Source organism: Hippopotamus amphibius, chromosome 15 (genome assembly GCF_030028045.1).
Source record: "Hippopotamus amphibius kiboko isolate mHipAmp2 chromosome 15, mHipAmp2.hap2, whole genome shotgun sequence".
In the NCBI taxonomy this organism is placed as follows: domain Eukaryota; kingdom Metazoa; phylum Chordata; class Mammalia; order Artiodactyla; family Hippopotamidae; genus Hippopotamus; species Hippopotamus amphibius.
Window position 1 is genome coordinate 8,184,382 of NC_080200.1, and position 15,828 is coordinate 8,200,209.

General features: G+C 50.7%; 1 protein-coding gene across 4 annotated transcripts; it reads right to left on the minus strand.

The window, feature by feature from the left end:
- Positions 1-26: 26 nt before the first annotated feature.
- ATG4D (autophagy related 4D cysteine peptidase) lies at positions 27-6,770 on the minus strand. Of its 4 annotated transcripts, XM_057709167.1 has the most exons (10): positions 6,139-6,766; positions 5,494-5,577; positions 5,238-5,411; positions 4,666-4,942; positions 4,528-4,592; positions 2,839-2,969; positions 1,520-1,598; positions 1,368-1,444; positions 1,171-1,290; positions 27-573 (listed from the first exon to the last, which is right to left on the minus strand). In XM_057709167.1, the coding sequence occupies exons 1-10, from the start codon at positions 6,368-6,370 to the stop codon at positions 391-393; spliced, it is 1,422 nt and encodes a 473-aa protein (XP_057565150.1). In that variant the 5' UTR covers positions 6,371-6,766; the 3' UTR covers positions 27-390. The 4 variants fall into 4 exon arrangements, with proteins under 4 accessions (XP_057565150.1, XP_057565152.1, XP_057565149.1 ...); XM_057709169.1 differs by lacking the exon at positions 1,171-1,290 and having other exon boundaries at positions 6,139-6,769; XM_057709166.1 differs by having other exon boundaries at positions 1,368-1,598; positions 6,139-6,768.
- Between the last annotated feature and the right edge of the window lie 9,058 nt (positions 6,771-15,828).

Consider the following 15,828-nt stretch of genomic DNA (forward strand, 5'->3'; position numbering starts at 1 on the left):
AATGCTGAGTCCAGCCATAGCCAAGGTCAAGTCAAACAGCTTTATTAGCCCTCAGTGGCCACAGCCCCTCTTCCCTCCCACCAGCCCTTGGCAGGATGGGGGCTCTGGGACCAGTGAGGGGCATGGACGGTCCAGTGCAAACTACAGTACTGAGTCAGGCCCTGAGTGGGTGCCCGGGGGCCCTCCCTCCCTCCCTGCCCTGTGAGGAGGGCCCAGCTGGTGGGAGGCGGGTGTGCGGGCTCTGTTCCTGGCTAAATGGCCCCAGCCCGGAGGCTTCCTGGACTGGTCTCAGCTGCACTTGTCAGGGGGTGGCGTTCAAACTCCCACACCCAGCGTGACATAAATAAAAAAATAAATAGGGTCGTGTCTTCTCCCTGATCCCCTCCCTTTTTATAAAAACACAAAGTCCTCAGAACTTGGGCGTTTGGCCTTGAGAAGCCGGCCTGTGCGAGGGAGCCGCAGTGTTGGCTGGGAGGGCTGGGAGCAGAGGTCGTCCAGGCTGTGGTCCTGAGCATGGCCCTCGACCAGGGTGAACATGGGGTATCGCTCTGTGGCTGAGGAGGAGCTGAGGACCTGGTGGGAGGAGAGAGCAGTTTAGCCCCCAAGCCATGTTAATTATCCTAGTAGGTATAATTACCTTAACAGGTGTATTTATCAGGCATTCCTGAACTCAACTCCCATCCCTCCAGGGCAGTGGTGCAGGCCAGCCAATCAGCATCGTCCATTCCCTGGCTACAGTGATTGGCTCAGCAATGAGCATGTGACCCTGTGCAGCCAGTGAACCACAGCCCTGGGATTTTCTCTATCTGCTGAGAAGGTGGGGCTCCCTTTCCACTGAACTAAATAACAGGTGCCCAGAGAGCCTGGTGGCCACTTCTTGCCACCCTAAGGATAAAGCCCTGATAGGACAACAGAGGCAAGGAATAAGGTGGGGTCCTGCTACTTAAGCCCCTGGAAGCAGCTGTCCCCTTAAATTTTTCATTTCATGCCCCTCTTGCTCTAATCAGAGCTGCGCTTTTGTAGCTTGTGGGCAAGATAATAATCTTGACAGCAATAGCCTGGATGTGGCCTCTCCAGGTCTGCTGGCCTCAAGGCCTCTGTTCCTCTTCTACCCTAGCCCTGCCCTTTGCCTCCCACCCATGAGCATGCCCTCGAGCATGCCTTGCTCACCCTGGTCAACTCTGAGCAGAGCATCTCAAACTCCTTCCTGTCTCCAGCATAGAACCCCACAGTACAGCTTGGGTCCATCTTGGCGAAGGCCATCTTGCGGGGTGAGGTGCAGTGGAAGGACTGGGGCAGACAAACAAGGGAGGCTCAAGGGACTCCTTTCACATGCCTCCAACCCCACCCTGGGGATCCCAGCTCACCTCTAGGGGGAAGTCAGCCTGGCTGACATCCACAGTGGGCTGGCAGTAGTGAGGGTCCAGGTAGAGCAGGAAGTCATCTGCAGGGAGGAAGTGTGAGCAGGGGTGGAAAAGGGTAAGGAGGCATGGGATGAAGCAGGATGGGGCGGGCCTACCCTGGTAGCCAATGAAGTACAGCGAGTGGCGTGGCTTGCCCCCCATGATGCCAAGGCACAGCTCTGAACGCAGGAGCTCCTACAGGGAGGAAAGTGGGTGAAAGTCAGGACTCACGGCAGGTGCTCTCAGGAACTCAAATGCTTTTAGCAAAGGCCCAGTGTGTGCAAACCCAAGCCTGTCTGCCCCCGGCGGGGCAGCAGTGATCAAGACAGACAAAACCCTGCCATTATGGAGCTGATGTTCTAGTGTGGGAGAAGGGGAACAAGATGAGTAAGTTGTGTCACGTGTCACAAGGTGATAACACTGGAGAAGAATAAAGGAGGGAAGAAGGCTTTGCAGTTTTAAATGGGGCATCAGGAAGGGCCTCACTGAGAGATGATGTTTCAGCAAAGAGTTACGGGAGTTAAAGAATGCATCTTGGGGACTTCCCTGGTGGCACAGTGGTTAAGAGTCTGCCTGCCAATGCAGGGGACACGGGTTCGATCCCTGGTCTGGAAAGATCCCACATGCCTTGGAGCAACTAAGCCCATGAGCCACAACTACCGAAGCCTGCATGCCGAGGGCCCGTGCTCCGCAGCAAGAGTAGCCACCGCAACGAGAAGCCCGCGCACAGCAACGAAGAGTAGCCCCTGCTCGCCACAACTAGAGAAAGCCTGCGTGCATCAACGAAAACCCAACGCAGCCAAAAATAAATAAATACATTAAAAAAAAAAAAGAGTACATCTTCGGAAAGAGTATTCCAAGTGGGGGGAACAGCAAGCGTAAAGGCCCCGAGGCAGGTGTCTTCTGAGAACAGCGAGGAGGCTTATGTGGCTGGAGCGAAGTGAAATGAGGTGGCGAGTGTGGGCAGATGGTACAGGGACTTGTGGGCTGTGGACAGATCTTTGGCTTTTACTCTGGGTATAAACACACTGGGGTCTTTCCAGCCTAGCTGTTCCTTTTGCCTGGAACACTCCTCCTCTGGCTTCTCATTTGCTTCTGGCTAGAGAGGGGCTTTCCTAGGCTGTAAAGCCACCCCCACCTGCCTTTCATCATGTTAGTTTTGGTTCCTTTAGCGTCCGAGTTGTAATGCCACAGCTGTCTATTTGGTTCCACATCTACTGCCTGTTATTCCCCCATTAGAATGTCTACTCCTGGAGGGCGTGAATTGTTGCCTGTTCACATCTGAATCCCCAGCAGCTGGTACAGTCCGTGGCACATAATAATTACTTCATAACTATTGGATAAACTGATGAAGAGAAGAAGGCACACCTAACCCAAGCTGAAAACATCTGCAGGGCTCCTGGGGGGAGGCACAGTAGGATATGACAGAACCTACCTTCACGCAGGGCACGTACACGGGGTTGAGAGTCTCCCCGCCCAGCCGCACTGGCACCAAGATGACCACGGACTTCCACTCCGCTGTGGGGTCTGGCCTGGCCACCAGGCGTGCCACATCCGCCTTGTACACTGGAAGGACAGGGCAGCAGGTCACATTCTCGCCTGCCCTTCAAGCCTGAGATGATGGTCCTCCATCCTCAGGGGCCCAACCTTGCCTGAGCAACCTCTCAGGAAGAAACATCTGTCGTCAGTGGAAGAGGATGTCTTCCCAGTGTGTCCCCTGCCCTGCCCCCACCCCATCCCGAATTCCCTCAGACAATCCCAGGGCCTCCAGGCAGGTATGGACATACCCATTTTACAGAGAGAACAACCAAGGTCCTGAGATTTCAACAATAAAGCTACGAGGAGGTGAAGAGCCTTTCCTGCAGCCCGGAGTGCCTTCCCAAGCCCAGGCCTGACTAGTCCTCCCTGACTCGGCACCTGGTTTGCCAAAATGGAAATGGGAGCACCGAGCAGTCTGCCAGTCAGCTGAATGTCCCTGTGTGTCCCTCCTCAAGTCTTGTCTGCAGGTCTCCCCTCTCCTACCTCCTCCCTTGTGGCTACATAAGCCCCCTCCTGGCTCTCAGAAAAGTGCATTCAACCTTTTCTGAAGACAAAGTTGCTATGGTCTGAATGCTTACACAACCACCCCCGCCCCGCCAAGTTCTTATGTTGAAACCCTAACTCCCAAGGTGATGGAATTAGGAAGTGCGGCCTTTGAGTGGTGATTATGTCAGGAGTGAAATCACTGCCCTTATAAAAAGGACCCCAGAGAACTTACTTGCCCCCTTCGCCACCTGAAGACATAGCAAAATGAACCAGGAAGTGGAACCCCACCAGACACCAAAACTGCCAGTGCCTTGATCTTGGACTTCCCAGCCTCCAGAATTATGAAAAATAAATTCATGTTGTTTACAAGCCACCCAGTCTATGGGTTCTGTTTTGTTTTGTTTGGCCATGCTGCGTGGCTTGTGGGGATCTTAGTTCCCCGACCAGGGACTGAACCTGGGCCCTGGCAGTGAAAGCACCGAGTCCTAATCACTGGACCACCAGGGAATTCCCTGGGCTATGGTATTTTTGTTACAGCAGCCCTAACAGACTAAGAAAAAGGCTCTCTGTGAAAAATCAAACCTTGCCCCAAACTCCTATATTTTTTCATAAAAAATTACAGGATTTGTACATTCCTTGATACCAACTCATGAAGGCTCCTAGTAAGACCCTTTCTAAACTGATTTGGAGGGAATAACAACAATAATAGCTAATATTTTGTGAATGTTTACTATGTGAAAAGCACTGTTTCTAAGGGTTTTACTTTTATCACTGACTCACCTAATCCTCACGACAAACCCTACGAGGCAGAGGAGACCTGACTTTCCTAAATGTTTACAGAGTGACAGTCAGACCTGAGAGAGGAATTCCTTGTGTCCTTTATTCTATCGCTCGGGGAGAAGCCCCTCAAGTCTCCTCTCCTGATTCCAGAGAGAATGAAGCGATCCTGAGCGCCCCCACCCAGTGTGGGCCTGCTTTCCAACGGTCCCTCTGCTGTAGCACTTGTTTCAGCCTCTGAGGAAGGTAGGTCCTAAGAAGCAGCTCAGGTAGTGACTGGCTCAGGGTGAGAACCCTGTGACCTTGGCCCCCAGATCCTTACCTGTGCAGTCCTGAGAAACGTACACCACCAGGCGGGTGACCTCTGAGCAGCTCTCCACAGCTTTCCTGGGGATGGGAGGAAAGTCCTGAGTTCCTGGGGGTACCCAGTGGCTCCCGTGTCCCCTGCAGTGGCCCTTACCTGAGTATGTGCGCCACCAGGGATGGCCCATACCAGTCACCCGCCTTCTTGCCCGAGCTCTGCCCAAGCTCCACCAGCCGGTGTAGGCCAAAGGGGGCCCGGGGATGGTCAGCAAACCAAGACACAATCTGCCGGTGCCGGCGCTCCTGCTCCAGCTCTGGGGCAGCCTGGGCCCAGCGCGGAGGCAGCCAGTGGGCAGGCCCCCGGTGCGGGTTGAGAGAGGCCAACTCTGATGGCTCAGGGGGGCCCAGGCCCGCGCCCGAGGACCAGGTCCAGTCTGGTGGGGATGGAGTAAACAGTTAAATGGCGATGGTGTGGGGGCTGGGGCACAGTTCCCACTGTTCATGATTTACACACGGCTCTAATGCTCCAGAGACCCTGTGTTTAACAACAATTTTCACATTCCTTAAACTAACTTTATAAACAACTCTCACTTCCCTCCCCAAACCTACTTTACACACAATTCTAACATGACTTTAAATGCTTCATTTACAAACAATTCTAACACTGCTGACCTGGGGTTGGCGCTATCCTCCTATCATGCCCTATGCCCTTCCCCCTTCACTGCTCACCTCTGGGCAGGAAATGCAGCAGGAGGCCCTGAGCTAGCATCATCTGCCCACTTCGTAACATGCATCCCCATCCACAGTCTGAGGTCAGGCAGCCCCCAGCCAGGGGTGGGAAGTCCCGGCGGTATGTGAGCCATAGACGAGATACAAAGTCCCGATGGAAACGCTGGATGTCACCTACAAGAGCAGGCTTGTCAGCTGCCACCAGAAAAACCCCTGGGAGGCCTCCTCCAACCCTAGCCAGGGGCCACCAGCTCACCCTCGCCCTCAAAGCGGTAGCGGCGGCCACAGAGATGGACGCTGGAGATCTTGTTAAAGCTGGTCCGGCTTTTGACTGACCAACCTGGGGAGACATGGGGCAGTGCCCAGCAAGATGAAGCACTTGTTTGACAGACATGCAACCTAAGAGTTAGACAGCAACACGGCTTAAATTCCTGCATTGGTGAGATAGGGACTATCCCAGTTCCTATCTCAGGGGAGCCTCTGGGGAATCCGGGCTACATTCCTCTTAGATGGAGGTGGACCCCTAGTAACAGCCACATGCGTGTCTACCATTAATTCAGGATGAATCAAAGCAAGTCTGGTTATTGTACCCATTTTACAGAGGAGGAAAATGGAGGCACAGGGAAACAAAAAACCTTGCCCAAGGTCACAGAGAAAAATCGACTGAGGCTTGAAAACACATTCCCCTTTGGACCTGCCTGCCAGCCGGCCCGCCCTGGGCAGGGCAGGGCGGGGGACCGACCCACAGGTGACTCACAGAAGGGGAACAAAGGGTGGAATACTTGGCAGGCGCAGGGTCTGGTTCTCCATGACACCCACCGACCTCCAAGCTCTCTGCCCGCCCGAACCCTCAGCTCGTTCGCACCTCGGAACCCAACCCCGGGGCCCGCCCCCTCCTCACCGTACTTGACGTTGTTCCAGGCGGTCAGGAACTTCGCTTTAAACTTGTCCACTTCGTCCGGCTCCCCGGGGCCGGTCCCGGGCGACGCAAGAGCGGGGCCACTGGCTCCGGAGGGCCCCAGGCCGTTGGGGTCCGGGGTTCGGGGGCGCCGCGGCCTGCGGCCCTCGGGGCGGCGCGCGTCCTCCGGGCTCCCGCTCCGGTACTGAGCGGCGGCCGGCGACACGGAGTTCATGGGCGCGCCGGGGGGGCGGACCGAGGGCCCTGGGGGCCGCGCGCGAACGCCCCAGGGTCCAGGACGCGGCCGGGACGCGGGCGCCCAGGAAGGCGCTAGTGGACCCCCGGAGCGGCGACCAGGCCCCCGGACCCGGTGCGGGACGCTGTCACCGCCGCCGCCGCCATCTTAGCGGCCCTGGCCCGGGGAGGGAGGCGGGCGTGACACGGCCGGACGCCCCGCCCCGGCCCGGCCCGGCCCCCAGCCTGGGTCCCCGGCCCCTGTCCCCTGTGGCCGCGCTGGGGCCTCCCGACGCCGCGCCTCCCTGCGGCGCCCCGCGACCCCCACCACCGCCCGCCTTATCTCCGCGTCCAGGCGCGGCCGAGCCCCTGTAGGTCCTTTTCGGAGGCCCCAGAGCCGGGAAGCCTCGCCCAGGCCCCGCCCCGCCCCCGGTTCCGGCCCCGCCCCGCCCGCCTCGGCCCCGCCCCGCCCGCCCCGGCCCCGCCCCCTCCGTGCGCTGGGGACTGACCGCCCCCCACCAGGCGGGCCCCTGTGAGATTTGCACCTGCCCATGTCCGCCAGAGGATCAGAGCGCCTCTCTGCGGGCAGCGCACGCAGCACCCGCCTCGGCCCGGGGCCCAACCTGTGAGTGACACCCACTCCCCCTTCAAGCCACATGTCTGCATGCTTCAGTTTCCCCGGGAGCAAGAAGGGGCTGAAATACACCCAACAACGTAAACGAATCTTCCTAATTTTGCTGAGAGGAAAGAAGCCAGACAGAAAAGAAGAGTAGATACTCTCTGGTCCCATTTATTTAAACTCTAGAAAATGCAACCTCATCTACAGTCACAGAAAGCGGATCAGTGGTTGCCTGGGGTTGGGTGGGGAGAGGTGGGAGGGAGGGATAAAGAGGGCTTAGGATGTGTTTAGTATCTTGATTGTGGTGATGGTTTCCAGCCTGTGAAAGCTCAACGGATTGTACGCGTTAGAAGTGTGTGGTTTGTTGTAGGTCGATTATACCTCAAGAAAGCTGTAAAATTTTTCCAACGCATCTGACTCAGAGGAATGTTAGGAGGACGAGCTGAGTTCATTCCGGTAAAGCGCTTAGCGTTTTTAGGGCTCAGCGAAAGCCAACCGTTATCTCAAAGGCAGCGTGAGTGTAGTGACCCTGGGAACCACAGAGAGGGTGGCCTCTAGTGGCCAGCCCACAGGCTCTGTCCCCAACCGCTGAAGGAAGTTGGATGAAGGATTCAGACGAGGGTGTGTGCGATGTGAAGAAGACACAAAAGGACAGCCACCTCCTTGACTTTCCTTCCTTGGGCTCTCCCCTCATTCACGTCCCTCCAACCACACACCTGCCTCCTTCCTCAAAATCAGCAGGTACCATCTCACCTCAAGACCTTTGCACTTGCTGGTGCTTCTGCCTAGACCTCTCTTCCCTGAGATATCTGCATGGCTCTCCCTCAGCCTCCTTCAGGACTTTATTCAGATATCATCCCTGCAGTGTGACCACCTTAAAATTCCACCCCACCCTCACCCCACCCTTGGGATCCTTCCCCCTTCCCTGCTACACACACACACACACACACACACACACACGTCAAAATTTACCTGCACTCCAGTTATATTAAAACTTCTGTAAATTCTACAGCCAGAGTGCGGATAACTTTTGACATATATTTTCTCCCTTCCTTCCTCCCTTCCTTCCTTCCTTCCTTCCTTTCTTGCCTTTCTTTTTTTTTTCCCAGAGCGCTTATCATAACCTGATTGCCTGTCAGCTTGGGCTGCTATAACAGATAGCACAGGCAGAGGGCCCTATTCCTGGCTATGTCTTCACCTGGACTTTCCTTGGTGCATTGCACTTGTAGGAAGAGATATCTTGTGTCTGCATCTTTGTAAGGACATTAATCGCATTGTGGGGGCTCCACCCTCATATCCTCACCTAACCCTAATCACCTCCCAAAGGCCCCTCCTTCTAATACCATCACACTAGGGGGGTTGGATTTCAAATTATGAATTTTGGGGGAGACACAAATGTTCAGACCATAGCGCTGATCTTATATTTATATCTATAACTTTTATGTTTATCACCTCTGTCCCCACCACACCACAAGGGCGGGCGTCTCTGTCCATCTTGGTCACTGCTGCCTCCTCAACACTCAACATAGGGCCTGGTATACAGTAGGTGCTCAAACAACTTGTGGAAGGGGCGAGAGCTTATAGCCTCACAGGGGACAGATGGGCTGGGGTGGCCACAGGTGACCCCTTCTGTTTGATTTGCTGCCTGAACCGCCCCCACCATGGCCACAGCTCTTGACCGAAACCGCCCGCCTTGGCCAGGCAGGATGAAAACCACTTGCATGAGTTGTCTCACAACAGGAGCTCCCAATAAGGACCATGATGCTGCCGCTGAAACTAACTCGGAGAATTGGGGAGGGGCCAAAAGGAGGGAGAAGATGGCAGCCCACAATATTGTCCCGCCAACCTCCCAGGATCCTTGGAGCTAGAGTCCACCTTGGCTGAGTGATGCACACCACCAGGAAGGACCCTGAGTCAGACTAAATTCGGGCCAAGCAAGATGACTGGCCAGAGGCAACCGGAAACCAGCCCCATGACCGTAAAACCTGAGACCTGATGTCACGTGGTAGAGCAGTCCTCCTGGGTTCTCTTACCTTCCTGTCCTCCACTCGGGAGCCCCTTCCCAGTAAAGTCTTTTGCTTCGTCAGTACGTATGTCTCCTCAAACAATTCATATCCGAGTGTTAGATAAGAGGCCACTCTTGGGCCCTGGAAGGGGTCCCCCTTCCTGCAGCAGTTCCTTTCTGGAGAAGGGCAGTGATTCACAGGGTGACCCTCAATTCCTTCCCTTCCTCCCCATCCCCTTCCATACAAGTACAGCCACAACCTCAGCTCCCCACCTGGGTCTCTGTCCCCACCCAGCATCCGGCTGCCACCTGTATCCCCCCTGGGGTGCCCCCCCCCAGGCTTCCCAGCTTTGGTGCACCCTTAATTGATCCTGACTTTCACCCCCACTGGCTTTTCCTCCCATGCCCTTGGCTACCCCCCTCTCCCGGGCCATCAATGCCTCCCTTCCCAGGGTCTGTCAGTCCACTCACTAATTTGTCCCCAGTTGTCCTCATGTCCCCAAAGGAGCGCAATAGTTGTGGGCAGATGATGCAGCCGGGTGTCTTAGACAGGTGGCCTTGCTTCTCTATACCTCAGTTTCTTCATCTGCCAAATGGGATAGTAATGGTGCCTACTTCCTAGCGTTTGGGAGAATAATGAAATGAATATGCAAAATGCTTAAAACACAGCAACCACCATGTCACTGTGAATTGTTACTGCTGTTGTTTCTTATTTCCGCCACTGCCCTCTGAGCTCTGCACCCCACCCCCCCGCCGTTGTGTCCTTCTTGGCCTCCTGAATGCTATCTCTGACCTCTCAAATCCACACAACTGCTGGAAGAACCTACCTATTTATTTATTTATTTTTAAATGAATTTATTTATTTATTTTATTGGCTGTGTTGGGTCTTTTTTGCTGTGCGCGGCTTTCTTTTAGTTGCAGTGAGTGGGGGCTACTCCTCGTTGCGGTGCGTGGGCTCCTCATTGCCGTGGCTTCTCTTGTTGTGGAGCACGGGCTCTAGGCACGTGGGCTTCAGTAGTTGCAGCACATGGGCTTGATAGTTGTGGCTCACGGGCTCTAAAGTGCAGGCTCAATAGTTATGGTGCATGGGCTTAGTTGCTCCTTGGCATGTGGGATCTTCCTGGAGCAGGAATTGAACTCGTGTCCCCTGCATTGGCAGGCAGATTCTTAACCACTGTGCCACCTAGGAAACCTCCAGAACCTACCTATTTATATAATTATTTTCATGAACAATATCCACCACACCAAAAATATCTAGAGCAGCACTGTTCAATAGAAACATAACAAGAGCTACATTTTTCAATATTCTAGTAGCTATGTTAGAAAATATATATATGATTAAAAAGTGGGGGACTTCCCTGGTGGCACAGTGGTTAAGAATCTGCCTGCCAATGCAGGGGACACAGTTTCCATCCATGGTCCAGGAAGATCGCACATGCCTCCAAGCAACAAAGCCCATGTGCCACGACTACTAAGCCTGTGCCCTAGAGCAAGCCACAACTACTGAGCCCACGTGCTGTAACTACTGAAGCCCGTGTGCTTAGAGCCCATGCTCCAAAACAAGGGAAGCCACCACAATGAGAAGACTGAACACCGCACCAAAGAGCACCTGTTTGCCACAACTAGAGAAAGCCCATGTGCAGCATCAAAGACGTGACGCAGCCAAAAATAAATAATAAATAAAAATGTAAAAAAAAAATTCCTTAAAAAAACATAACATGAGGTACATTTTTCAATATTCTAGTAGCCATGTTTAAGGAAAAAAAACCTGATAATTTGATTTAAAAGTAAGCATGTAAGCAGATAGCGTAAGGGACCCTGGAGGAAAAGAACCAAATATACCTTTTTGACATGAGAGAAGCCATTTTGGCCTAAGCCGTTTTGTGATCTAAGCCTGGCCACAACACTTGCCCTTGAACAAGTCTCAGCAATTAATGATCTTAAGGGAGAAAAAGAATGCAGGAACAAACAACCATTATCAGGCAAGAGAAGTGACAATAGCAAAGATAATAAATCAGTTGTAAAGACTTCCAGTTCTGTTTCACCGGTAAAGATGAGCCTGAAGCACTTTCTTGAGCTGTTTTGCAAAATTCAAACTCCCTTCCAGTGCTCAACCACCAGATCAACTAGAACCTAAGGAATGGTGATGTTGACCTTTTCCGACCCCCCTGATTTCTATCAACTAAAGCTTGGACTCTGTCAATCTTTGTCCAGATTCTCTGCTGAATTCTCCTTTGCTCAGACCCCTTCATGAATAGGCATATAATCTTCACTTAAAACGTCCCCAGTTTTGCTGTTTGGGGAGACACTGCTTTGAGAAAGATCCCCAGTGTTCTCTTTATTTGCTGCAAGTAATAAATCCTTCCTTCTCCCCATATTTGGCTTGGTTGTGTCTTCTGGCTTGACACCCACCAAGAGGCAGGTCTTCTGGTAACAGGCAGAGGATCTGAATAGATATTCTTCCAAAGAAAACATACAGATGACCAACTGGTACATGAAAAGGTGCTTGACATCACTAATCATCAGAGAAATGCAAATCAAAACCACAATGGGATATCACCTCACACCTGTTAGAATGACTATTATCAAAAAGACGAGATAACAACTGTCGGTGAGGATGTGGAGAAAGGGGAACCCTTCAGCACTGTTGGTGGGAGTGTAAATTGGTGCAGCCACAATGGAAAACTCTGGCGGTTCCTCAAAAAATTAAAAATAGGACTATTGTATGATCCAACAAGTCTACTTCTGGGTATTTATCTGAAGGAAATGATATCACTATCTCAAAAAGGATATGTGCACTCCCATGTTTATTACAGCATTACTTACAATAGCCAGGATGTGGAAGCAAGCAAACTGAATGTCCACTAATGGATGAGTGGATAAAGAAAATGTGATGTAGGGGAATTCCCTGGCAGTCCTGTGGTTAGGGCTCTGCACCTCCACTGCAGGGTGCGTGGGTTTGATCCCTGGTGGGGGAACTAAGATCCTGCATGCCAAGCGGCAAAGAAAAAGAAAAAGAAAAGAAAAAGAAAAAAGTATACGTGTACACACACATGAACATTACTCAATCACAAAAAAAGCCAGACAGAGAAAGACAAATACTGCAGGATCTCACTTACATGTGGAATCTTCAAAAAAAACAAACTTGCAGATACAGAGAACAGACAGGTTGCTGCCAGAGGCGGTGAGTGATGGATGAAATCAGTGAACGGGGTCAAAGGTACAAACTTCTAGTTAAAAGACAAATAAGTCATGGGAATGTCATGTATAGCACAGTGATTACATTGAGAATACTGTATTGTGTATTTGAAACTTGCTAAGAAAATAGCTCTTAAAAGTTCTCATCACGAGAAAAAACATTGAACTATGTGTGGTGATGGATTTTAAATAAACTTATTGTGGTGAACATTTCAGAGCATATACATATAGCAAATCATTCTGTTGTATACTTAAAATGAATACAATGTTATATGTCATCTCTATCTCCATAAAAAATAAATTAAGTGAAATTAATCTTAATAATACTTTTTTTCTTTTTTGGCTATGCCATGCGGCTTGTAGGATCTTAGTTCCCTGACCAGGGATTGAACCCGCATCCTCCGCACTGAAATCTCAGAGTTCTAAGCACTGGACTGCCAGGGAACTCCCAATAATACTTTTTACTTAACCCAATATACGTAAAATATCATTTCAGCATGTAACAAGTATAAAAATTATTATGGAACTATTTTACCTTTTTTGTGGTACTGTTTTCAAAATCTGATACATTTCATGTGTATTTTAAAACCACAGAATGTCTCAATTTGGACTGGCCACGTTTCAAGTGCTCAACAGTCATGTGTAGCCAGTGGCTACTATATCAGTGCAGGAAATGTAACCACTGCCCAGGTAAAGACAGGAGACATCCCAGATGCAGGTTGGAACCCTGGGTTCCTCCTTCCATGTCCCCAAACAATCTCTGCCTGAATCGGGGTGGAGACTGGTGTAGGGCTGGCGCCCAGTCTGTATCTTCAAAGGTGTTGACTGGGCTCTTTGAACCCCTACTCTTTTCCCTCCTCCTCCGGCAAGGTCCCACTACCTAATGCAAACCAAACGCAAGGCACCTCAACTGGGCCACCCCAGGCTTGTCTGGATCTGACTGGGGCCATCACCTCAAATTCCAAATAACAAGTCAGGACTTCCCTGGTGGTGCAGTGGTTAACAATTCACCTGCCAATGCAGGGGACACAGGTTTGATCTCTGGGCCGGGAAGATCTCACATGCTGTGGAACAACGAAGCCCGTGTGCCACAACTATTGAGCCCACAAGCCACAACTACTGAAGCCCACACACCTAGGGCCCCGGCTCGGCAACAAGAGAAGCCACCGCAGTGAGAAGCCGGCGCACCACAATGAAGAATAGCCCCCACTTGCCACAACTAGAGAAAGCCTGTGTGCAGCAACGAAGACCCAATGCAGCCAATAAATAAATAAATTTATATAAAAAAAAAAACAAGAAAACAAAGCCCAATAACTGTCATGGTCCAGCCGGCCTTGTGGGCTGTATTGTTTCTCTGAAAAAGATATATTGAACTCCAAACCCCAGGTACTTGTGGCTGTGATCTTATTTGGAAACAGGGTCTTTGCAGGTGTAATTAGTTAAGATGAGGTCATGCTGAATTAGGGTGGGTCCTGAATCCAATATGATTTGTGTCTTTAGAGAAGACAGAGACGCAGATAGACACAGAGAAAGAAGGTCATGTGACCATGGCGGCCAAGATTGGGGTGACACAGCTCCGTGCAAACCAAAGAAGGCCAGTCACCACCAGAAGCTAGAAAAGAGACAAGGAATGATTCTCCCCTCTCCCCTAGAGCCTTCAGAGAGAGCATAGCTCTGCTGCTACCTTGACTTTGGACTTCTAACTTCCAGCACTGTGAGAGAATCCATTTCTGTCTCAAGCCACCCAGTCTGCAGTAATTTATTGCAGCAGCCTTAGGAAACCAATGCAGCCTGTTTATGCCTTCTCTTCTTCAGGTCTCGGCTTGCCCATCACCTGCTCCGGGAGGCCTGCCCTCACCTCCAGCTGGGCTAGGCTCTCTTTATTCTCAGGCTCCTCCTGACCACAAATGAATTATTACATCTTTACAAGCAACTGTGTCATTGCTTGTTAATCCCAGTGTCCTCTGTGAGAGCAAAAGCCCCACGAAGAGAAGAGCCACAACGGTCCTAACTCCATTATTCCTTCAAGAACATCCATGGTGAATGAAATTCTTTTTTTTTTTGGCTGCGCCATGCAGCTTTCGGGATCTCAGTTCCCCGACCAGAGATCGAGTCCGTGCCCCCTGCAGTGGAAGCGCAGAGTCCTAACCACTGGACCACCAGGGAAGTCCCAAAGAATGAAATTCTGCTATTTGCAACAATATGGATGGACCTGGGGGGTATTGTGCTTAGTGAAATAAGTCACACAGAGAAAGACAAATACTGTATGTTATCACTTATATGTGGAATCTAAAAAATAATACAGGACTTCCCTGGTGACGTCATGGTTAAGAATCCGCCTGCCAATGCAGGGGACACGGGTTCGATCCCTGGTCTGGGAAGATCCCGCATGCCGCGGAGCGACTAAGCCCGTGCACCACACCTACTGAGCTCATGTGCCACAACTACTGAAGCCCATATGCCTAGAGCCTGTGCTCCGCAACAAGAAAAGCCACCACAATGAGAAGCCCACGCACCACAATGAAGAATAGCCCCAACTCACCACAACTAGAGAAAGCCTGTGCACAGCAATGAAGACCCAATACAGCCAATAAGTAAATAAATAAATAAACGTTAAAAAAAATAATAACAATACAAATGGATGAATAAAACAAAACATAAAAAAATTCACAGAGAGCAAATTAGTGGTTACCAGTGGGCTGAGGAAGGAGGGAAGGGGCAACATAGGGGTAGGAGGTTAAAAGGTAGAAACTACTATGTATAAAATAAATAAGTTACAAGGCTTTATTGTACAGCACAGGGAATAGAGCCAATATTTTATAATGACTTAAAATGGAGTATGAGCTACAAAAACATCTCTTCACTATGTTGTACACCCAGAAGTAATAGAATATTTAAATCAACTTTACTTCAATTTAAAAAAAGATGACCACCCATGGTCACCCTTGGTGTCCTGCATCAGGCCAGCGATGACAAAGAGAAAGAACCAGCCATCCCTGCTCTCTGGTGCCTCTTGTGTCCACACATGACAGATACGCAGTAACTACTTGTTAAATGACTAAATGACTAGGGAACTTAGCTGTCCTAAGAGTCTCCTCCCAGCTCTCTCTCTTTTTTTTTTAATTTGAGTACAATTGATTTACAATGTTGTATTAATTTCTGCTGTACAGCAAAGTGATCCAGTTATACATATATATACAATCTTTTTTATTTTTATAATTATTTTTAAAAAATATTTATGTATGTATGTATTTATTTATTTATTTTGGCTGCACTAGGTCTTAATTGCACCACATGGGCTCTTTCTTGTAGCCTGCTGACTTCTTAGATGTGACATGAGAACTCTTAGTTGTGGCATGCACGTGGATCTAGTTCCCTGACCAGGGATCCAACCTTGGCCCCCTGCGTTGGGAGCATGGAGTCTTACCCACTACACCATCAGGGAAGTCCCTATACAATCTTTTTAAAAATATTCTTTCCCATTATGGTTCATCATAGGATATTAAATATAGTTCTCTGTGTTATATGGTAGGACCTTGTTGTTTCTCCATCCTATATATAATAGTTTGCATCTGCTAATCCCAAACTCCCAACGCTTCCCTCCTCTGCCCCCTCCCCCTCGGCAACCACAAGTCTG